Raw genomic sequence first — 25,902 nt, 5'->3', positions numbered from 1 at the left:
GGCCATGGGGAGGGCTGTACAACACAGAGAAGATGAGTAGCGATTCTGCAGCATCTTTCTACGCTGATGGACAGTGACTGTAATGGGGTTTGTGGGGGGGACTTGGTGAAGGGTGTAGCCTAGTAAACATAATGTTCTTCATGTAATTGTAGATTAATGATACCAAAATTAAAATATATATAAAAAATAAAATAAAATAAATAATGAAAAATGTGGATTATCTTGAAATAAATTCTAGATATATAATTTCATCTACAAATATTTTAATACATTTCTAAAGAATGAACTTTTTATTTACAAAACAAATCCATAATATTATCACTACTAAAGAGAAAAAACTCAGTACTCTCTTAATGTCATGAAATACCTGGTCAATGTTCTAATTTCCCCCATTGCCCATAAACATTTTTTTATGGTTTGGTAGTATCAAGATCCAAGCAATGTCTGTTAGGTAATAGTGTGATACATTTCTTAAAATTTTCTTTCTCTTTTCTTGCTCTTTGTTTCAGAAACAGTTTTTTTATAGAGTTACTCATATTCTGGATTTTGTTGATTGTATGTATGTGGTGTCATTTAACATGTTCCCCTAACCCTGTATATCTTGTAAACTGAGTATTTAATTCTAGAGCCTTGTGTTCAGGTTTTGTATGTTTTTGTTGTGCATTAATCCTTCTTGTATGATATGTGTACATCCATAAGTGGTATATAATATTTGATGTCTTCCTTTATGTGATGTTAGCCATTGATCATCTCAACTTGGAATCGTTATTTTATCAGGAACTATGAAATTATACTCTCTGATTTCTTTGGAATTTATTGTCTGGATGGAGTACTTCTATAAATGGAGCCATCCTCTCATCAATGTCTTAGTTACTCTGAAGTGTAGTTTATGCCAAAAAATGTAGGATAAAAGCTTGATTTTTGCTATCATTATTTTTCAGCATCTTCCAAAGTTTATCCTGTATTTTCTTTTTAAATTATCCTTATGAACTTGTAAATTTAAATATATTTGATATGTTTCACTCCGTAGCACTTGTTCCTAATACTCAAAATTCCTCATCTGTGACCAGTGGGATCTTCTTCACTTCCTCTTATTGAGCTCTTTTTGGATTCCTTTTGGTTCCTTTTGACATCACCCCAGTAGTCCTTGGTAGATTCCAAACTTCCTGGCGTGGCAAAATGTTCTGTGCTCATCTTGTACATTTTCCTGTTCCAAACATGAAATCAACCACTTCTCAGTGGAACTTTGGTTCTTTTCAGTGGGAAGTGGTTTTAAGAAGCCAGAATTAGCAGTAGGAGTTCTCATTGCTTCTGGTTGTTATTGCTTGTAGGCCTTTACAGAGCTTTTTTAGAAGGGCAAAAGTAAATCCTGAACTTATGCTGATATTTCCAAATGAGTGTAAATGTACAGTTTTTCTTGACTTTATATATATTTTTTGTACTCTGACAACTTTTTATATTCCTAACAAGATTAAATAACCACATACTTGTTTTATCCTCATTGATATGTTTTTATGTATGTAATTATATTAGACTGTATGTGTGTTTTAGAATAACAATGCTGATATAATTAATATCAGTATAATTACTGAAAAACAGTTAATAGTTTTGTCTGTCGGTTATATTGCACTAGGGATCTATGTCAAATAACTGTATTTTAAAGTTCTTGAAACAACCACTTTATTCCTGCATTTATACTGCTAGTATTATGCACAACTTGGTTTGTTTCATTTTGCTCTTAGTTTTTAGGGATTTTTTTCATTTTGATTTAATGTTTTATATAAAACATTCTCGAGGGCGGAGCCAACATGGCGGCGTGAATAGGACAGTGGGAATCTCCTCCCAAAAACGTATCTATTTTTGAAAATACAACAAATACAACTAATCCTAAAAGAGAGACCAGAAGACACAGGACAACAGCCAGACTACATCCACACGTGTGAGAGCCCAGCGACAAGTGAAAGGGGTAAGATACAACCCCCGGCTCGACGGGACCTGAGCACGCCTCCCCCCAGCTTCCGGCGGGAGGGGAGGAGTCGCAGTGGGGAGGGAGAGGGATCCCAGGACTGCTAAACACCCAGCCCCAGCCACCCACACCAAAGCGCAGACACAGTGTATGCATGGAGGGCTGGAAGCTAGGGAAACAGGGCAGCAGGACCTCTGAGCATGTTCCGAAGCTGACACCCCTGTGACAAAGAAAAGCAAGTGCTCTTTGAAAGTCTTAAAGGGACAGGAATGCTACAGCTGGATGGAAACAACACAGGTCACAGCCCAGTGGCTGGAAATTACAGGGAAAACTGGGAGCACTAACCCCCTGGGCAACAGCTCTGAGACCCCTCATGGAGGTAAACAGCCAAACAGACCCCTGGCCATTACCCCTCCAGGCGCTGCGAAAGCAGAGAAGCAACCTGAGGCAGGCCCCACCCTCAGGGAGCTGCCTCCACACGGCTGGGCAAGACACAAAGACCCAGTCTACATACAATTGCCCAACACAAACCACTAGGGGTCGCAGTTGTCCCAGTTAAGAAAGGCCAGTAGCAAGTGAAAAGTTTGGCCCCCCCAGCTGACAGTCAATAGCACCTATCAACATGAAAAGGCAAAAAAATATGATCCAGACAAGACTAACCCAGACAGCTTCGGCATCTGCTACATCTTCCCCTGAGAAGGAACCTGGGGAGATAGATTTAACCAGTCTGCCTGAAAAAGAATTCAAAAAAAAAAGTCATAACCATGCTGATGGACTTGCAGAGAAATACGCAAGAACTAAGGAAGGAGAATACAGAAATAAAACAAGCTCTGGAAGGACTTCAGAACAGAATGGACGAGATGCAAGAGACCATTAATGGACTAGAAAACAGAGAACAGGAATGCAGAGAATCTGATGCAGAGAGAGATAAAAGGATCTCCAGAAATGACAGAATTCTAAGAGAGTTGAGTGCCCAATCGAAACAGAACAATATCTGCATTATAGGGGTACCAGAAGAAGAAGAGAGAGAAAAAGGGATAGAAAGTGTCTTTGAAGAAATAATTGCTGAAAACTTCCCCAAACTAGGGGAGGAAATGGCCTCTCAGACCACAGAGGTACACAGGACTCCCATGACAAGGGATCCAAGGAGGGAAACGGCAAGACACGTAATAATTAAAATAGCAAAGATCAAAGACAAGGGCAAAGTATTAAAGGCAGCCAGAGAGAAAAAAAGTTTACCTACAAAGGAAAACCCATCAGGCTATCATCAGACTTCCCAACAGAAACCCTACAGGCCAGAAGAGAATGGCATGATATACTTAATGCAATGAAACAGAAGGGCCTCAAACCAAGACTATTGTATCGAGCACGATTATCATTTAAATATGAAGGAGGGATTAAACAATTCTTAGACAAGCAAAAGTTGAGGGAATTTGCCTCCCACAAACCACCTCTACAGGGCATCCTACAGAGACTGCTCTAGATGGGAGCACTCCTAAAATGAGCACAGAACAAAACACACAACATGAAGAATGGAGGAGGAGGAATAAGAAGGGAGAGAAATAAAGAATCATCAGACCGTGTTTATAATAGCTCAACAAGTGAGTTAAGTTAGACAGTAAGATAGTAAAGAAGCTAACCCTGAACCTTTGGTAACCACAAACTTAAAGCCTGCAATGGCAATAAATACATAACTTTCAATAATCACTCTAAATGTAAATGGACCGAATGCACCAATCAAAAGACACAGAGTAATAGAATGGATAAAAAAGCAAGACCCATCCATATGCTGCTTACAAGAGACTCACCTCAAACCCAAAGATATGCACAGACTTAAAGTCAAGGGATGGAAAAAAATATTTCATGCAAACAACAGAGGGAAGAAAGCAGGTGTTGCAATTCTGGTATCAGACAAAACAGACTTCAAAATAAAGAAAGTAACAAAAGATAAAGAAGGACATTACATAATGATAAAGGGCTCAGTCCAACAAGAGGATATAACCATTATAAATATATATGCACCCAATACAGTAGCACCAACATATCTGAAACAAATACTAACACAACTAAAGGAGGAAATAGAATGCAATGCATTCATTCTAGGAGACTTCAACACACCACTCACTCCAAAGGACAGATCCACCAGACAGAAAATAAGTAAGGACACAGAGGCACTGAACAACACACTAGAACAGATGGACCTAATAGACATCTACAGAACTCTACATCCAAAAGCAACAGGATGCACATTCTTCTCAAGTGCGCATGGAACATTCTCCAGAATAGACCACATACTAGGCCACAAAAAGAGCCTCAGTAAATTCCAAAAGATTGAAATCCTACCAACCAACTTTTCAGACCACACAGGCATAAAACTAGAAACAAAAACCGTACAAAGAAAGCACAAGGGCTCACAAACACATGGAGGCTTAACAACACGCTCCTAAATAATCAATGGATCAATGACCAAATCAAACTGGAGGTCCAGCAATATATGGAAACAAACAATAACAACAACACAAAGCCCCAACTACTGTGGGACACAGCAAAAGCAGTCTTAAGAGGAAAGTATATAGCAGTCCAGGCATATTTAAGATAGGAAGAACAATCCCAAATGAATGGTCTAATGTCACAACTATAGAAATTGGAAAAAGAAGAACAAATGAGGCCTAAGGTCAGCAGAAGGAGGGGCATAATAAAGATCAGAGAAGAAATAAACAAAATTGAGAAGAATAAAACAACAGCAAAAATCAATGAAACCAAGAGCTGGTTCTTCGAGAAAATAAACAAAATAGATAAGCCTCTAGCCAGACTTATTAAGAGGAAAAGAGAGTCAACACAAATCAACAGAATCAGCAATGAGAAAGGAAATATCATGACGGACCCCACAGAAATACAAAAAATTATTACAGACTACTATGAAAACCTATATGCTAACAAGCTGGGAAACCTAGGAGAAATGGACAACTTCCTAGAAAAATACAACCTTCCAAGACTGACCCAGAAAGAAACATAAAATCTAAACAGACCAATTACCAGCAATGAAATTGAAGCAGTAATCAAAAAACTACCAAAGAACCAAACCCCCGGGCCAGATGGATTCACCTAGGAATTTTATCAGACATACAGGGAAGACATAATACCCATTCTCCTTAAAGTTTTCCAAAAAATAGAAGAGGAGGGAATACTCCCAAACTCATTCTATGAAGCCAACATCACCCTAATACCAAAACCAGGCAAAGAACCCACCAAAAAAGAAAACTACAGACCAATATCCCTGATGAACGTAGATGCAAAAATACTCCACAAAATATTAGCAAACCGAATTAAAAAATACATCAAAAGGATCATACACCATGACCAAGTGGGATTCATCCCAGGGATGCAAGGATGGTACAACATTCGAAAGTCCATCAACATCATCCACCACATCAACAAAAAGAAAGACAAAAACCACATGATCATCTCCATAGATTCTGAAAAAGCATTTAACAAAGTTCAACATCCATTCATGATACAAACGCTCAGCAAAATGGGAATAGTGGGCAAACACCTCAACATAATAAAGGCCATATATATAAACCCACAGCCAACGTTATATTGAACAGTGAGAAGCTGAAAGCTTTTCCTCTGAGATTGGGAAATAGACAGGGATGCCCACTCTCCCCACTGTTATTTAACATAGTACTGGAGGTCCTATCCACAGCAATTAGACAAAACAAAAAAATACAAGGAATCCAGATTGGTAAAGAAGTTAAGCTGTCACTATTTGCAGATGAATGATACTGTACATAAAAAACCCTACAGACTCCACCCCAAAACTACTAGAACTGATATCGGAATACAGCAAAGTTGCAGGATACAAAATTAATGCACAGAAATCTATGGCTTTCCTATACACTAACAATGAACCAATAGAAAGAGAAATCAGGAAAACAACTCCATTCACAATTTCATCAAAAAGGATAAAATACCTAGGAATAAACCTAACCACAGAAGTGAAAGACTTATACTCTGAAAACTACAAGTCACTCTTAAGAGAAATTAAAGGGGACACTAATAAATGGAAACTCATCCCATGCTCGTGGCTAGGAAGAATTAATATCGTCAAAATGGCCATCCTGCCCAAAGCAATATACAGATTTGATGCAATCCCTATGAAACTACCAGCAACATTCTTCAATGAGCTGGAACAAATAATTTAAAAAATCATATGGAAACACCAAAGACCCCGAATAGCCAAAGCAATCCTGAGAAAGAAGAAAGTAGGGGGGATCTCACTCCCCAACTTCAAGCTCTACTATAAAGCCATAGTAATCAAGACAATTTGGTACTGGCACAAGAACAGAGCCACAGACCAATGGAACACACTAGAGAATCCAGACATTAACCCAGACATATATGGTCAATTAATATTTGATAAAGGAGCCATGGACATACAATGGCGAAATGACAGTCTCTTCAACAGATGGTGCTGGCAAAACTGGACAGCTACATGTAGGAGAATGAAACTGGACCATTGTCTAACCCCATATACAAAAGTAAACTCAAAATGGATCAAAGACCTGAATGTAAGTCATGAAACCATTAAACTCTTGGAAAAAAACATAGGCAAAAAACTCTTAGACATAGACATGAGTGACCTCTTCTTGAACATATCTCCCGGGCAAGGAATACAAACAGCAAAAATGAACAAGTGGGACTATATTAAGCTGAAAAGCTTCTGTACAGCAAAAGACACCATCAATAGAACAAAAAGGAACCCTACAGTATGGGAGAATATATTTGAAAATGACAGATCCGATAAAGGCTTGACATCCAGAATATATAAAGAGCCCACACACCTCAACAAACAAAACACAAATAACCCAATTAAAAAATGGGCAGAGGAACTGAACAGACAGTTCTCTAAAAAAGAAATACAGATGGCCAACAGACACATGAAAAGATGCTCCACATCGCTAATTATCAGAGAAATGCAAATTAAAACTACAATGAGGTATCACCTCACACCAGTAAGGATGGCTGCCATCTAAAAGACAAACAACAACAAATGTTGGCGAGGATGTGGAGAAAGGGGAACCCTCCTACACTGCTGGTGGGAATGTAAATTAGTTCAACCATTGTGGAACAGTATGGAGGTTCATCAAAATCCTGAAAGCAGACTTATCATTTGACCCAGGAATTGCACTCCTAGGAATTTACCCTAAGAACACAGCAATCAAGTTTGAGAAAGGCAGATGAACCCTTATGTTTATCGCAGCACTATTTACAATAGCGAAGAATTGGAAGCAACCTAAATGTCCCTCGATAGATGAATGGATAAAGAATATGTGGTACATATACACAATGGAATACTACTCAGCCATAAGAAGAGGGCAAATCCTACCATTTGCAGCAACATGGATGGAGCTGGAGGGTATTATGCTCAGTGAAATAAGCCAAGTGGAGAAAGAGAAATACCAAATGATTTCACTCATCTGTGGAGTATAAGAACAAAGGAAAAACTGAAGGAACAAAACAGCAGCAGAATCACAGAACCCAAGAATGGACTAACAGGTACCAAAGGGAAAGGGACTGGGGAGGATGGGTGGGTAGGGAGTGATAAGGGGGTGGAAGAAAAAGGGAGGTATTAAGATTAGCATGCATGGGGGCAGGGAGAAAGGGGAGTGCTGTACAACACAGAGAAGACAAGTAGTGATTCTACAACATTTTGCTATGCTGATGGACAGTGACTGTAAAGGGGTTTATAGGGGGTACCTGGTATAGGGGAGAGCCTAGTAAACATAATGTTCTTCATGTAAGTGTAGATTAATGATAACAAAAAAAAAAGAAAGAAGGAAAAGGGGGATTACTCCCTGATAGGATAAAACTAACTGTGAATCAGTGATTAATGCATGCTTTAAATATCCTTAATTTTGATCACTTAAAGGGTGTCAGATGATCGGCTATGGTGGTACATTTTTCTGATAATATTCCTTTCTCTTAAGAAAAAAGAAAAAAGCAGTTCCTGTGTGGGGACCTCCAATGAGTTCTACACAATGGTATAAAGGGCATATCAAAGTGTAGGCAAAGGGTCTGTTTGTGTTTATACAGAGGATCAAAGCCTAATTTGGCTACCCAGAAAATGAACTAAGATACGATATGAAGAAGACCTTCCAACATCAGCACTCTCTGGAAGACCCATACCAGAAGATGATCATCAAAAAACCTCAACAAAGATCCAGGTGCTGCTACAGCTGTGGCTGCATTCATCCCACCGGTTCCTGAACTTGCCGTGGGAATGAAGAAGGAAATATCTAAGCTGGCCTGTGCATACAGTAAAACAACAAATTTGACTGGATCTATACTGTTGGAACTCAACCAAGAATTAGGAGAAGTGCAAGTTGTAATGCTCCAAAATCTTACAACTACAGACTATCTACTATTAAAAGAACATATGGGATGTGAACAGTCCCCAGGAATGGGTTGTTTTAATTTGTCTGATTTCTCTCAGACTGTTCAAGTTCAGTTGGACAATATCCACCATATCATAGATAAGTTTTCACAAATGCCTAAGTTGCCTAACTGGTTTTCTTGGTTTCACTGGAGATGGCTGGTAATTATAGGTCTGCTTTGGTTATGTAATTGTACTCCTAATATGTTAATGTGTGTGCGCAATTTAATTAGTAGTTTAAAACCTATACATGCTGAAGTTACTCTACAAGAAGATATGTCAAAGAAATAAACAAACTTCCCATGTTTTCTTCCCCCTGCTACTTCTATAGCTTTTCTTCTTCCTCCCTAATTACAACCCTTAAATAGAATTCGTGCCTCATATCGAATTTACCGAGTATCATAATTCCTCCAAGTGATAAAGACACCTCAAGACAAATACTGGGCATAGAAGCCACAGGGCATATATCTGCAAAGAAGTAAAAAGCTAACCTTTTCAAACAATATGGCTTCTCCTCACTTACCTACTTTACATTTCCCTGTATGGTCCCGGAAGATGACTGGTTAGCCAGAGACGGGTAAGATTCCTCAAGGGAGGAACAACCTAAGACAGGCACAGTCGCAGGGGGGCCATCAGGTGAGAAATTGGGGATCAACAGAGGTGAGGCTTAGAACCTCACCCCCCCTGTTCTGAGAGAAATCTTCTGCATCCGTGGATGTTTTATTGCCCTTGTCTTGCTTGGATTAACACATAGTCTACAGGCACACACCTGATCATCTACATTTGCTCTCTTACAACACTAAACTATGTTTTCTACCTTTATCTTGCATCTACCTACCACTTCAGCATTTTATTAAAAATAATAATAATAATAAAGAGAGAAATGTGGTATCCACATATAAATCAAGTATAAAAACCAAATGAATATTCATATTTGAACTGATTGTTTATAGTTCATAATATGTAATCGAAACCAAAACTTTCTGTGATGACTGCCCTTGTACTGTTTACCATGTAACTTATTCACTATGTAAGAATTTGTTCTCCATGTACGAACTTGTTCATTATGCTTCAGAAGATTGGAGACTGATGAAAATTGGGCTTGGGGTGGATTAGTGATTGTTCATTGATCATTGACTCTCCTATACAGAATTTTATTGTTGTTAACAACCATTTGATCAATAAATATGAGAGATGCTCTCTCAAAAAAAAAAAAAAAGTACAGACTTCCAATTGTATAATAAATAAGTAACCAGGATGTAATATATAGCATAAGGAATATAGTCAAAATATTGTAACAACTCTGTATGGTGATAGCTGGTAGCTAGAATTATCATGTATATAAATGTTGAGTCATTGTGTTGTACACCTGAAACTAATGCAATACTGTATGTCAACTACCCTTCAATAAAAAATAATTATCTACAAAAAAAAAAAACAACACATTCTCATGACTCCAAAGTCTAATGGATTCAGTGTGATAGTACTTTATAGTTTTTCTGTATGTCAACTGTGTTCATGAGAGATGCTGAGCTATAATTTTTTTCTTGTAATATTTTTTCACATTTTGGGATCATAGTTATTTGGTCTCAAATTGTTGAAGAAAGTGTTTTCTTCTTTTCCTGCTTTCTGAAAAAGTTTGTGAAAGAATAGTATTATGTCTGCCTTAAACATTAGTGGAATTTATGGATGAAGCCTTCCTGACCTTCTCTGTGGGCAGAATGTTTGTTTTGTTTTACAAAATTCAATTTCTTTAATATCAATGGGGTTTATGTTTTCTGTTCTTATAAAACTTTTGGTAATTTGTGTTTTAAGGAATTTATCCATATTCAAATTTTTAAATTTATTCACATAGAAGGGGAGAGGAAAAGATGGCGGCATGAGAAGGGTGTTGGAAATCTCCTCCCAAAACCATATATATTTTGCAAATACAGCAAATACAACTATTCCTAAAAGAGTGACCAGAAAATATAGTATACCAGCCAGACTACATCTACAAGAACCCAACATCTCACAGAAAAGGGTAAGATATAAAGCTGTGACCTGGCAGGACCGAGCACTCCCCCCACCCCAGCTCACCAGTGGGAGGAAAAGAATCAGAGTGGGGAGGGAGTGGAAGCACAGGACTGCTAAATAACCATCCCTAGTAAACTGCCCAGGAGTACAGACATACATTGCATGGTGCTCTGGATACTAGAGGAGCAGAAAAGCAAAATCGAAGACTAAGAATGCAAACAGGTTCCCACAACTGGTTGCCCTGGGACAAAAGAAAAGGAGGTGCTTTAAAAGTCTTAAAGGGACACGGGTTTAACTGGTGGACAAAATTGTCCTGGCACACTCGTCCCAGCAGGCTGGGAACTGTAAGGAACTTCAGGTGCCCTGTCCACCTGGTTGGCAGCGCAGCTCCAAGGCCCCTCACGGTGATAAGCAGCCTGCTGTTCCTTCCTCCCTGCTGGCACCTGCAAGCAAACTGGCTGTCACAGTCACTGCTGCAGACCATGTGGAGAACAGCCCCGCCTACAACAACCACACAACTTAACCCAGAGGCTGCTCCCTACGTGCGGTTGACCCATACAGACAGAGGAGATGGGTGGAGAGACCGGGAGGCATGAAGGAGCTTTCTTCTTGTGGCAGAACACACACCGCTCACCTGCGAACCCCAACAGTGCCCTAGGCCATCCTGAGGGCCGCTGTGCCCACGGCAACTCGGGATTATCCCAGAGACTGCTCCCTGTGCATGGTTGGCTGGCACAAACAGCAGAGATGGTCATGGAGACCAGGAGGCATGAAGGGGCCTTGTCCTTGCAGCAGTCACACGCACTGCTGCCCTGCAAACCCCGCCATCTTGATGGCTGTCCCACCCACGGCAGCCTAGGGGATTAGTCCAGAGGCTGCTCCCTGTGTGCGGTTGACCGGCGCAGACAGTGGAGACAGGGAAGGCAACCGGCAAGCAGGAAGGAACTTTGTTCTCCAAGCTGACACATGGGCCACTTCCTGGTGACCACTCCCATTGCCATGAAAAGGCGGAGGAACCTTGTTCATTCCAAAATCCCTCTTAACACCAGAGAGAGGGCTTGGTGAGACTGAAATCACCAATATTCCTGTAAAAGAATTCAAAATAAAAGTCATAAGCATGCTGATGGAGCTACAGAGAAATATGCAAGAGCAGAGGTATGAATTTCAGAGGGAGATAACAAATGAAACAAACAATGGAAGGATTTAAGAGCAGACTGGATGAGATGGAAGAGACTGTTAATGGAATAGAAATCAGAACAGGAATACAGAGAAGCTGAGGCAGAGAGAGATAAAAGGATCTGTAGGAATGAAAGAATATTAAGAGAACTGTGTGATCATTCCAAACAGAACAATATTTGCATTATAGGGGTATCAGAAGAAGAGAGAGAAAAAGTAATAGAAAGTGTCTTTGAAGAAATAATTGCTGAAAACTTCCCCAGTCTGGGTAAGGAAATAGTCTCTCAGGCCATGGAAGTTCACAAATCTCCCAATACAAGGGACCCAAGGAGGAGAACACCAAGACATACAGTAACTAAAATGGCAAAGATCAAATACAGGACAGAGTATTAAAAGCAGCCAGAGAGAGAAAAAAGATCACCTACAAAGGAAAACCCATCAGGCTATCATCAGACTTCTCAGCAGAAACCTTACAGGCCAGAAGGGAATGGCATGAGATAGTCAATGAAATGAAACAGAAAGGCCTCAAACCAAGAATACTGTATCCAGCAAGATTATCATTTAAATTTGAAGGAGGGATTAAACAATTCTCAGATAAGCAAAAGTTGATTGAATTTACCTCCACAAACCATCTCTATAGTGTATTTTAAAGTGACTGCTCTAGATGGAAGTATGCCTAAGGCTAAATAACTGCCACCAGAGAAAATAAAACCACAGCAAAGGAAGTAGAACAACAAAATACTAACTAAATGCACAACAAAATCAGCTATCCACAAAATCAGTCAAGGGAAACACAAAGACTACAGAATATGACGCCTAACATATAAAGAGTGGAGGAGGAAGAAAAAGAAGGGAGAGAAATAATCATCAGACTGTGTTTATAATAGTGTAATAAGTGAGTTAAGTTAGACAGATACTAAAGACGCTACCTTTGCACCTTTGGTAACCACAAATCCAAAGTCTGCAATGGCAATAAGTATCTATCTACTGATAATCACCCTAAATGTAAATGGACTGAATACATGAATCAAAAGACACAGAGTTATAGAATAAAAAAGCAAGACCCATCTATATGCTGCCTACTAGAGACTCACTTCAAACCTAAAGACATACACAGACTAAAAGTGAAGGGATGGAAAAAGATATTTCATGCAACTAACAGGGAGAAAAAAGCAGGAGTTACAGTACTTGTATCAGACAAAACAGACTTCAAAAAAAAGAAAGTAACAAGAGACAAAGAAGGACATTATGTAATGCTAAAGGGGTCAGTCCAACAAGAGGATATAACCATTATAAATATCTATGCACAGAACACAGGAGCACCTACATATGTGAAATAAATACTAACAGAATAAAAGGAGGAAATAGAATGCAGCACATTCATTTTAGGAGACTTCAACACACCACTCCAAAGAACAGATCAGCAAGACAGAAAATAAGTAAGGACACACAGGCACTGAACAACACATTAGAAGAGATGGACCTAACAGACATCTATAGAACAATCTACCCAAAAACAGCAAGATACACATTTTTCTCAATTGCACATGGAACATTTTCCCAAATAGACCACATTCTGGGCCACAAAAAGAGCCTCAGTAAATTCAAAAAGATTGAAATTCTACCACCCAACTTCTTAGATCACAAAGGTATAAAACTAGAAATAAATTGTACAAAGGAAACAAAAAGGCTCACAAACACATGAAGGCTTAACAACAGTCTCCTAAATAGTCAATGGATCAGTGACCAAATTTAAACAGAGATCAAGCAGTATATGGAGACAAATGAAAAGAACAACACAACGCCCCAACTTCTGTGGGATGCAGCGAAGGCAGTTCTAAGAGGAAAGTATCTAGCAATCCCGTCCTATTTAAGGAAAGAACAATCCCAAATGAATAGTCTAAACTCACAATTAATGAAACTAGAAAAAGAAGAACAAATGAGGCCCACACTCAGTAGGAGGGACATAATAAAAATAAGAGAACAAATAAATAAATTTGATAAGAATAAAAGAATAGAAAAAAACAATGAAATCAAGCGCTGGTTCTTTGAGAAAATAAACAAAATAGATAAACCCCTAGCCAAACTTATTAAGAGAATAAGAGTATCTACACACATAAGCAGAATCAGAAATATGAAAGGAAAACTCGTGACGGACACCACAGAAATATGAAGAATTATTAAAGAATACTACGAAAAGCTATATGCTAAAAACTGGATAACCTAGAAGAAACGGACAACTTTCTAGAAAAATACAACCTTCCAAGACTGACCCAGGAAGAAACAGAAAATATAAACAGACCAATTACCAGCAATGAAATCAAATTGGTAATCAAAAAACTACCCTAGAACAAAACTGCCAGACCATATGGCTTCACTACTGAATTTTATCAGACATTTAGAGAAGACATATACCCATTCTCCTTAAAGATTTCCAAAAAATAGAAGAGGAGGGAATACTCCCAAACTCATTCTATGAAGCCAGCATCACTGTAATACCAAATCCAGGCAAAGACTCCACAAAAAAAGAAAACTACAGATCAATATCCCTGATGAACATAGATGCAGTAATCCTCAACAAAATATTAACAAACCAATTTCAAAAATACATTTTAAAAAACTATCCATCATGATCAAGTAGGATTTATTCCAGGGGAACAAGGATGGTACAACATTTGAAAATCCATCAACATCATATACCACATCAACAAAAAGAAGGATAAAACCACATGATCATCTCCATAGATGCTGAAAAAGGCAGTCAACAAAATTCAACACCAATTCATGATAAAAACTCTCAATAAAATGGGTATAGAAGGCAAGTAACTCAACATAATGAGGGCCATGTATGATGGACCCACAGCCAACATCATACTTAACAGCAAGAAGCTGAAGGCTTTTCCTTTAATATCAAGAATGGGACAAGATTGCCCTCTCTCTGCTTTTTTCAACATAGTGTGGGAAGTCCTAACCACAGCAATCAGACAACACAAAGAAATAAAAGGCATCCATATTGGTAAGGAAGAAGCTGGGCTGTCACTGTTTGCAGATGACATGGTATTGTACATGGAAAACCCTAGGGAATCCACTCCAGAACTACTAGAACTAATATCTGAATTCAGCAAAGTTGCAGGATGCAAGATTAGTACATGGACATCTGTTATATTACTATACACACACGATGAACTAGCAGAAAGAGAAACCAGGAAAACAATTACATTTATAACTGCATCAGAAAAGAATAAAGTACCTACAAATAACCCTAACCAAAGAAGTGAAAGACCTATACCCTGAAAACTACAAGACACTCTTAAGAGAAATTAAAAAGGACACTGAGAAATGGAAATTCATCCCATACTCTTGGGTAGGAAGAATTGATGTCAAAATGGCCATCCTGTCTGGAGCAATCCACAGATTCAGTGCAATCCCTATCAAAATATTGACAGCATTCTTAACGAACTGGAACAAATAGTTCTGGAGTTCATGTGGAGCCAAGGAGACCCCAAATAGCCAAAGCAATCCTGAGAAGGAAGAATAAAGCAGGGGGGGATCTCACTTCCCAAATTCAAGCTCTACTACAAAGCCACAGTAATCAAGACAGTTTGGTACTGGCACAAGAACAGACCCATAGACCAGTGGAACAGAATAGAGTCTAGATATAAACCCAAGCATATATGGTCAATTAATATACAGTAAAGGAGCCATGGATCTACAATGGGGAAGGGACAGCCTCTTCAACAGCTGGTGTTAGTAAAACTGGATAGCTCCATGTAAGAGAATGAAACTGGACCATCGTCTAACTCCATACACAAAAGTAACTTCGAAATGGATCAAAGATCTGAATGTAAGTCATGAAACCATAAAACTCTTAGAAGAAAACATAGGCAAAACTCTCTTGAATATAAACATGAGCAACTTCTTCATGAACATATCTCCCCGGGCAAGGGAAACAAAAGCAAAAAATGAACAAATGGGACTATATCAAACTAAAAAGCTGTACAGCAAAGGACACCATCAGTAGACAAAAAGGCGTCCTACAGTAATGGGAGAATATATACATAAATGACATATCCAATAAGGGGTTGACATCCAAAATATGTAAAGAGCTCATGCACCTCAACAAACAAAAAGCAAATAATCCAATTTAAAAATGGGCAGAGAGAATATATTCATAAATGACATATCCGATAAAGGGTTGACATCCAAAATATATAAAGAGCTCACACACCTCAACAAACAAAAAGCAAATAACCCAATTAAAAAATGGGCAGAGGAGCTGAACAGTTCTCCAAAGAAGTTCAGATGGCCAATAGACACATGAAAAGATGCTCCACATCCCTAGTCATCAGAGAAATGCAAATTAAAACCACAATGAGATATCACTTCACACCAGTAAGGATTGCCACCATCCAAAAAACAAACAACAAATGTTGTCGAGGTTGTGGAGAAAGGGGAACCCTCCTACACTGCTGGTGGGAATGTAAATTAGTTCAACCATTGTGGAAAGCAGTATGGAGATTCCTCAAAAAACTCAAAACAGAAATAGCATTTGACCCAGGAATTCCACTCCTAGGAATTTCCCCTAAGAATGCAGCAGCCCAATTTGAGAAAGACATATGCACCCCTATGTTTATTGCGGCACTATTCACAATAGCCAAGAAATGGAAGCAACCTAAGTGTCCATCAGTAGATGAATGGATAAAGAATATGTGGTACATATACAGAATGGAATATTATTCAGCCATAAGAAGAAAACAAATTATACCATCTGCAACAACATGGATGGAGCTAGAGGGTATTATCCTCAGTGAAATAAGCCAGGTGGAGAAAGACAAGTACCAAATGATTTCACTCATATGTGGAGTATAAGAACAAAGAAAAACTGAAGGAACAAAACAGCAGCAGACTCACAGAACTCACGAATGGACTAACGGTTACCAAAGGGAAAGAGACCGTGGAGGATATGTGGGACAGGAGGGATAAGGGGAAAAGGGGCATTAGAATTTGTACACATAATGTAGGGGGGTAACAGAGAAGGCAGTATAGCACAGAGAAAACAAGTAGTAACTCTATAAGCATCTTACTATGCTGATGGACAGTGATTGTAATGGGGTATGTGGTGGGGACTTGATAATGGGGGGAATCTAGTAACCACAATGTTGTTCCTGTAATTGTATATTAGTGATACCAAAAGAAAAAAAAGTAAAAAAATCTATTTGCATAGAATTGTATTTTCCTTTTAATGCATGTTAAGATCTATAATCCATTCTCCGTATTGATAATTTTTTTTCTTCATTGACTTGCTAGGGGCTTCTCTATTGTTTTAACCTTGTATAAGAACCAAAAAGCAGTGGGATTTCTAATTTTAACTTTGTTGATATTCTTTATTGAAATCCTTTTTATATTGTGGATTTGTATATATTTTTATTATCTCTTTTCCTCTTACTTTGTGCTTCATTTGTTCTTTTTCCAGCTCCTTAAGGTAGGAGCCTAAATCATTGATCTGTCCTGGCTTTTTTTCTAATATAAACATTTATTGCTATAAATTTTACTTTAAATACTGCTGTTGGTGCAGTCCACACAATTTGATAAGTTGTGTTTTTGTAGTTATTCAGTTCAATATATTTTCTCATGTCTTTTGTGATTTCTTCTCTGACTCATGAGCTATTTATTTGTATATTTAATCTGCAAACATTTGGGGATTTTTCTAGACCTTTTATTGTTATTGGTTTTTAAGAGTACTTCGTAGACAAAGACCAGAAAATGTACTCTATATGATTCAATTTTTAAATATTTTTGAAACTTATTTCCTCCAGACTTAGTGAATAGCCAGTGTGTTGCAGTCAAGGACTCAGCCATCCCCCAAAAGCCCCCCACAACCAGTCATGTTCTTATGCATTTCTGCATTCCCAACCCAAGCCCCTCCATAAGGATACCTCTTCTCCAGGCACTTCTGCCAAGACTTCTTTATCAAGGGTATGGGGAAAAAAGCCTTGAAGATACTTTTTTTTCACTGTGACTGAGTAGTCAGTACTTTTCTACTCCCAGCCCTTCCTCCACCTCCCTCTCAATTGCCCTGGCCCATGAAATGAGAAATACCTTTTGTTTGGTACTTTCTTGTCAGTGAGATGATTCCCCACATCTTTGCTGATCATCTGACCCTCTCTAGCTGCTGTTCCACAGGGAAAAATGGAAGAGTGGGAGAGTCAGGGCTTTCTCTGTGTTAGCCTCTTGCTTATACTGTGATTAGTAAGTGATTGAAGACTAGACTATTCCTTTCATTTTGTCTTGTCTTGATCAGTTTTTCTCTCTTCAGTTTATCTCAGCTCTTTTCAGTTCGGTATGGAATTCTTAACAGTTGACATATGTGTCAAGGTATTTATGTCAAGGTACTTGATAGTGTCCTATACATAATTGTTAATTTTTTAATGTACTTGTTCTCTCAATTACTGAGATAAATCTAAATTTCCATATCTAACTGTGGAATGATTTGTCTATTTCTTCCTTTAGTTCTGTCAATTTTTGATTCACATATGTTGATGCTTTGTTCTTAAATCTCTACACATTTAGGATTGCTGTGTCTTTTTGACAAATTTATCCTCTTTATCTCTTGTATTACTCTTTGTCTTGGTCTATTTTGTCTTCTATTAATACAGGTACACAGCTTTCTTATTCATACTATTTGTATTAGTGTATCTCAACCATTTTGCTTTCCACCCATCTGTGTTTATATATCTAAAGTGCATTTCTTGTAGAGCATATAGTTGGAACTTGCTTTTTCATCTTGTCTTGACATTGTCCTTTTATTGGAATCATTGGACTATTTACTTTTAAGGTAATTACAGTTTAGTTTTAAACTTGGCCAGGGATGGGAGCATCCATAAATATATTCTTAGGAAGAACTTGGCATTTCTTAGAGCTCATTTAAATTTCTTTGTGTCTTCAGCTCTATAATGGATTTAAAAGAAATTCTGACTTTTCATGTTACCTGAATTATTTTCGGTTACTAAGTTGGGCACAAATGAGCTTTCTATACCTGGAAGAAGTGGAATTTCTGATTAGATATTTATTGGGCACCTATATCAATGATTCTCTGTACGGGCAGTAGTTCTCCCTAGTGGATGTTTTGGAAATATATCTGAGTGCTTTGAATGTTAAAATAAGTGGGTTAAGGATAAAGGCTTTTGAAGGACTGAAGCCCAGGGATCTAGAGCATAGGTTAGGTAGCTTTTCTGTAGGGCTACATAGTAAATATTTTTAAGCTTTGTGGGTCATATGGGCTCTGTTGCAACTATTCAACTCTGCCACTGTAGTGTGAAATCAGCCAAAAATGATATGTGAACAAGTAAGTGTACATGTATCCAATAAAGTTTCATTAACAAAAATCGTTGGTGGGCAATAGTTTGCCAACTCTGATCCAGATGTCTTGCAGCACACAGAGTATTGTTCTTTGACCTGCAAAATGAGGACCATAGCTGGGGAGAAAATGTATTTATAATTATTTGAGTCTGGAGCCTCTCACATAGAGCATTTTTTGTATGATTTTTATCAGATTGCTGAACCTATTTTACTTCAATTGCATGGTTTTACTGTTAGCTAAATCTTTCAGGAATGCTACCATAGTTTGATTTAGAAAGGATCATACTTTGTCTTATTGAGAACTTTACTGCAATTTTTTAAAACCATTTAAAAATCTTGGCATTGATGTCAACACTGCATATGTTTGACTTGCCAATATCACATACTTGTAAAGGTCTCCATTTATAGATAATGAATTTCATTGATTCTGCACACACAAATACATACATATATAAATATATAGCATTTATTTCAAAATGTCAAGTATGAACAAAAGATGTCAGCAGTACTGTTGAATGTTGTCATATGTCTAAATTTGTTCATTTTAAGTAGTTATAAATATAAGCATTTAACTATTTGTGCTTTTTAATGTATGTGTATGTTCCTTAACATGTTGAAATGTAACAATGGGTCATTGTCTTTATCTTTGGCATAATGTATATAAATGTGTCATCTACAAGTTTCATTTCATAAGTGGTAGAGAAGTTTTTGTAAATATTTTGTATATAGAGCATTGAGTTTAACCAGGGTAAGAACCACCACTGTCTCTCTCCAACTTAATTTGTATTTTGATGATGGAAGCAAGAGACAGGAAGAGGAGAGTAACAAAGATAATTTTAGTTTAACTCATTTGGAACTTTTCAAAAAGCATGGTTTCATGATTTTGTTTTCTCCCCCCGCATCCCCTGCTCTGCCTTTTCCAGACTCTGTTCTTCTCTAAGATAGGAATCCAGAGGAGGATTGGTCATTTCTTACAGCTCTAAAAATCATGGCTCAGGTAAATTGGTGTTTCCTCATGCCATCTTCACTTTCTTACAGAGTATGTGCTTGTTTGCATTCCTCATCTCTGAAACTTCATCCCTAACTAACCCTACTCAGGAACGTGTTCCCCGGTTTGTGGCATTCTTAAAGTGATAGTGTCTTCTCTATGTTTTTCTAGTTTAACCTATATTCACATACTTACTCAAAAATCCCTTTAGCATCTTTGACTAGACCTGATAATGACAAAAGCAAATTTCCCGATTTTATAAGATAGAGAAGAGTGTTAAATGGCACCACATATGAGAAAACTTTGAACTTCTCTTTAGACCTAAGTTTCTTTGTTCTAGTTAGACAAGATAGGAGTTGATCTTGACTGGGCTCAGTCTCCATACACGTCAAGAGCTCATGTTTTGTGAGCTTTTAAGATTAGGAATATGATTAGAGACTGAATACAGAAAAATCAGGGATCTTCCCAGGGAATCCATAATTGACAAACACCAATATTGTGGGTCATTTTGAGATTCAACATTATGTGCCAATCTTGAATGTGTTAATTTGGATTATCTTTTCCACCTTCTATTACTTAGGATAAGGAAAAGGTACACATATAAGTGATGAATATTAACAAGTAAAGATTATCATTCATGTGCAAAAGTTCAGAATTATAAACTCCCTAAAGTAAGAAATGGTTACTAGATTTTTATATAACAAAAATGTTCAATTGTGTACACTTATTAAGTCAGATATAGTCATTATATGGAGCTATTCTGCAGTCTATTAAAATATTTGTTAAATTACTGGTTACAAAAAAATGCTTGTGATACAGCATTTTGATATGACAAACCTGAGATTTTGATATATTCTTTAATTTTATACAAATCTTGTAAGATTTTACAGAAAAATGTCCCCAATTTTTCTTATTGAAGAGAAACTTTGATTTACCTAGAATATATGATATATAAGATACATATTGTGCGTGTTGCCTGTGTATGCTATTTTTTAATTAGGACATTGCATTTACTTTATTCCCAGACTTATCCATGAGATGTTCTCTGTGCAGAAAATACCTACAGCAACAGGATTCCAAAAGCAACACCCTTGCACTTCAGAAGCACCAATTTCTTTAGTGTCTCATCCGTGTCAAAGGCTTCCTAAATTTTTCTGTTGCCTCCTTTGTGGAGAGCTCCTCATCTTCTCCCCCTCCATTGAAAAAACACTGTCTTTTTTTCTACAATTAGTATTTTGTTTGTTGTTTCAGCAGTCAGTGATGTTCAGGGATGTTGCCATTGACTTCTCTCAGGAAGAGTGGGAATGTCTGGACTCTGCTCAAAGGGATTTGTATAGAGATGTGATGTTGGAGAACTATAGTAACTTGGTGTCACTAGGTAAGGATATCTACTCCTAGTATTTCAGGATCTACCTTTGGAATGGCTGCTTTCTCTGATGTTATTTAAAGGTTGTTTTTAATGAACTGTATCTATTATTCTAAAGGAATGGTTTTAAATGACTGGAAGTAGACATAGTTTCATAGGGCACATTTATCTTACCCATTCTTCAAATATAATTAACTATTTTTACCCTTAAAAATAAAAGTTACTTTACCAGCAGAAATACTGGTTTATTCTGGAATAGCAGAGAATTGCAATCTAAGACATGGAAATTATGATAAAGGCCATAGGCATTACCAGAGAACCAGAGAACCAGGAAAATGTCCTGGTTAGGAGGACTGATTTAAGAAAAAGTCCGTTGGAGTAAACTCAAGAGTCCCGTATGTCATGACTTCTTGGCTGAGTTGTGACAGTCTCTTATTGACTGGGCTATTGCTGGGTGGTGGAAGGTGGAAACTTTCTTCCTCCTTTTGGGTTGTAAAGTAGCTAAAACAGTATGTCATCTGTCTTCTGTTGCCGTCTGAGATACATGAGTGGTGGGCATGAGAGCTTCCCCTACAGGCCTCCTGATATCATGTCAGTGAGGTTTCCCTTTATTAACTTTCACACTATCTTCCTTGTTTTACTTGCTGTCTTCCTTAATAATCAAGAAAATTTGAATTCTGGGACATTTGTGATATTTTCAGGAAAAACAGGCTACCCATTGTAACAATTTAGATCTGCTAAAGGTCTAAATGTTTTTTTTTTAATAGATGAAGAAAGGTGTGGTTTTTCTGACAACAGATAAGCTTATTTAGTGATAGGGTGGATCAATGTTTCACTAACAATTCAAGTGAACACATTCCATTAATCTCTTGTTTTGTAATTGAATATTACATTTTAAGAACTTTGTGTTTTACACTGAATGAATATGCTGGAACCACCTTTTATTGGAAAATAGCTCAGGGAGAACCTGTAATTGTCTAAGAAAGCTTATTTTTTTACTGTAGCAAAATAAGAGATTATCAATTAAGACTTTAGTAAGTGATGTTCCCACCTAGATGTTCACTTTATTTGGACTCTTCAAATTACTGGAATAAAACTGTCTTGCCCATTTACTCTTATTTCCCCTGGAGGCATTATGAAGTTATTGGCTTGTAAACTCCCCTGCAAGGCCCAAGTCTTGTGGAAAAAAGAACTCTGACTTGAGAAAAAAAAATCAAAGGCGTTTTTTTAGCATAGTCTCCCTAAGAGAGCCACCTAATCCCTACTCTTCCTTTGGTCTTTTGTGATAATCCTTCCCACTTTCAAAGAAGGGAGGGGCTGTTTTCCCCAGTGACAACCCTTTCCTGTAAAGTTGGAAGTCTGTTACTTTCCAGATTTTTTTGTATTTGAACTTCTATATCATTGTCTCCAGTCTTCTAAATGTGTTCATTCATTCATTCAAAATATATATATATATATACACACATATTGAGGGTCTATCCTGTGCCAAGGACTCTAGTAGGCATTGGAGAAGTAATGATCTAGACAACGTCCCATTCTGCTGAAACATTTTCTTGTGGGATAAGTACAGAATAATAAAGGAAATGAATTGTGTGTGTGCACGCATATGTATGTACAAATATATAATTATTTAATAAATGCAACAATTGCAGGTAGTGATAAGCAGTATTGTGAGAAACACACTTACTGGTCCATATTCAATAAGTGGACACGGAGACAGAACAGTGGAGCGAGGCTTTAATGACGGTCTTGCAAGATCGGGTGTCTGGTGGGCAGGCACACCTGGGGAGTTTGGCGCCAATAATTTATCTCCTAGTGCACGAGTCCCTCCCCTGGTTCCTCATTGGCTGAGTACCACAGGGTTCACATTCTTTCCTGGATGTCGCCTAAGCCAGTTATATCTTTCCCTTACATTTGTCTTACTCTTATTGGTAGGTTTAAAAAACTCAAACAGGTATAGCCAGGCCCTTATCAATTCCTCCACCCCCCACTCTCAGCCTGAGCAGCTTCCACCATGTGGCCCTTTGTTAATACTTTACTGTTAAAATGTTTAAACATCCTAGTGGGAATAAATCACATTTAGATTTTATACTCTTTCCTAATAGTTCCCCCTCTTTTTATTTAAGAATTTCTGATTTTATTCCCAGTAATGTATTTTAATTTACTTTTGGTCCTTTCTCAAATTTCTCTAACAGCTTTTTACTCTCTTCTTCATAGTTCAATTTTTCTTCTAATAACATAGATTATTTTGGGTGTAGGTCACAGGTATTTGCTTGTTTGTGGCTGCCTCTATAAGCTTTTGAGTCAAGCCTCTCACACAAGGGATGATACAGCATCCTCCAGCAGTTAAAACTTCCGCAACTATAACAAGGGATGTTAAAACACAGGCAGCCATACCTTTCCATTTTCCAAACCATCCTTTCAACCAGTCTGTAAAAGGGTCACTGATGCCAGAGTTTTCAGCTAATTCATTAGCCTAACATAAGACTCCTCTTTTTTTCTGCTAACATCATTTCTAATGCTATTCTGTTTTCCCAGGCCATCCTGCTGGTGGATAGTTGGAGAGCATCCCTGGTGTATAGTTAATTCATCAGGGACTCCCCTGGGTCTTCCTAATGAGTCAGTGCATTTAAATCAAGGATCCTTGTAATGATCTGCAATTTTCTTTGAAAACTTTTTTTCACTGGGTGTGGAGAGAAATGCCAGGGTAAATGGAATGGCCAGTTGGACTAAAGCACAAGTCCCAGTCCTGTTGGGTGGCAACAAGTAGCGCAGGTTCCCATTCCCCTTTCCACAGTACCACTAAACATCCGCTCAGGGGATGTGTAATTTCGAGAGGTTGCTCTCTTTAGAGACAATTAGGATGTGGGTACAAATCAGTAAGTTTCCCACAGGAGTTGTGAAACCTTCCCCTTGCCTAGAGAGGCATGAAGAGTGATTCATCTTCGCTATGGAAAAAGAGGGGATTGCCCTCGGGTCTGACTTCTTTAGTGCATGAAAGAGTCTCTTGCAAGTCTCATTTCCCCAAGCATCCTTGTCCTGGTACAGGGCCAACATGCAGTTCATCCCAGTGGGGTCCGTGTCCCAGCTGAGGGACCGGGACCACCTGCACCTGTGGCCATTCAGCAGCACATGTGTAACAATCGCTTTTATTCAAAGTGAGTACTGAAAATTTAACCCACTCTACCCAGTCATTGGTGTCTCCATAACCTATCTCTATTTCAAGAGTCTTTTAGATCTTTTATCTCTGTTATAGTAACTAGTCTAGGGTCACTATGGGGAAGCTTTGGCTCATTATTTCCCTCAGGATTGGGGGTGGCCACTATGGGTGAAGTCTTGTCTTCAATTAAATTAAGACCAAACGTTCCCACAGGATCTACTCCAGTGACATCTGCACCAAGTCCGTAAACACGAGGGGCAATTACAGGGTCTGGGTCTAAGTCTTGAGGTTTATGTAGAGTTAATAAAAGAGGGTTACACCGTCTGTCCTGGCAATCATCAGGAGGAATTCCTTTACCTAAGTGGAGCTTTCTTTTTAAAGATTTTTCTACTGCATGAGGGGCTGTCCACCCTTGAAACTGGATAGTCTACCAAACACTGCTCCATGGACATGGGGGCCTCCTTGCCTTTTTTATTCTATTAAGATTTGTCCATTCAGGACAGAGATACTTATTATCTCCAGAAAGCTGTCTTTGGTCATTTAGGTCACCACAAGAGAGAACCTGACAAGCATAAAACCTAATGGTTTGGGGGCTTGATGTTTTAGTAATATTGATTACCAGTTTGATAGGATATCCAGGAGTTCCTTCCCATTCTAGGGCTTCCTGTGACCTGCCTGTGAAATACAGAGTTAGAAGGATAAAAATGAACATTTTTAGTTCTTTTTAGTTTCAGCCTTAAAGGTTGGTTAGCCACTTGGGACACCTGCCAATTCTCTGTTGTGTCCCCAGATCCCTCAGTCAGTATCTTTACTCTGGTGTAACAAGTCCAACCCTTTTCAGCCATCCTCACTGCAGTCTCTGCAGTCAGGAGCACTTGGTAGGGGCCTTCCCAGCTGGGCTGGAGTCCATCTTTCTAGGATTTGACTAACACCAGGTCCCCAGGCTGGAAGCAGTGAGCCAAGAACTCAGGCTGGGGAGTCTGGGTGAGGAGTCCTTTCAGCCTGAGAGAAGATAAGTTAGAAGACATGGCCAGTACATATTCCCTTAGAAACTGATCTTTTGTTTCCATAGTGGGCAAGTCTGTTGCCCTTCCCAGATATGGTAACTCATACAATAATCATTATTCCCTATAGTACTTTTGAAGTAAAATGACTCCTGTTATCTGAATCAACATTTTCTATTAACCTAAACCTAGGAATCACTTGCTCTAAAAGTACCTTTATCACTGATCCTGCCATTGCAGTTGTTAATGGGTGGGCCTCCACCCATCCAGTGAGATGGTCAACAACCACTACTAAATATTTAAGCTTCCCCACTTTCAGCATCTCAGTAAAGTCAATCTAGTACTTTGGAATGGTCTTATTCCTGGGAGTCTCCCTCCAGATACTGGCTTTCTCATACACTTCTTAGTAATTTTTTGGCACAGTATGCAGC

At 38.3% G+C, this 25,902-nt stretch overlaps 1 protein-coding gene across 9 annotated transcripts in view; it reads left to right on the top strand.

Moving 5' to 3' along the window:
* The window catches only part of ZNF420 (zinc finger protein 420), a 52,387-nt gene that overhangs the window by 11,913 nt on the left and 14,572 nt on the right, over positions 1-25,902 (top strand). For 3 of the 9 annotated variants that reach the window (XM_017645475.3, XM_017645447.3, XM_017645455.3), the window contains 2 exons: positions 19,877-19,950; positions 20,967-21,319. The exons of 3 other annotated variants lie outside the window; for them this stretch is intronic. In XM_017645475.3, the coding sequence (XP_017500964.1) occupies positions 20,980-21,319 (340 nt within the window). In that variant the 5' untranslated portion in view covers positions 19,877-19,950; positions 20,967-20,979. The remainder of the gene's footprint in view (positions 1-19,876; positions 19,951-20,966; positions 21,320-25,902) is intronic. 3 more of the 9 variants (XM_073226200.1, XM_017645460.3, XM_017645482.3) reach the window with 3 other exon arrangements.

Source organism: Manis javanica, chromosome 17, assembly GCF_040802235.1.
Source record: "Manis javanica isolate MJ-LG chromosome 17, MJ_LKY, whole genome shotgun sequence".
NCBI classification, from domain to species: domain Eukaryota; kingdom Metazoa; phylum Chordata; class Mammalia; order Pholidota; family Manidae; genus Manis; species Manis javanica.
This window is presented reverse-complemented; position numbering and strand designations above follow the sequence as displayed.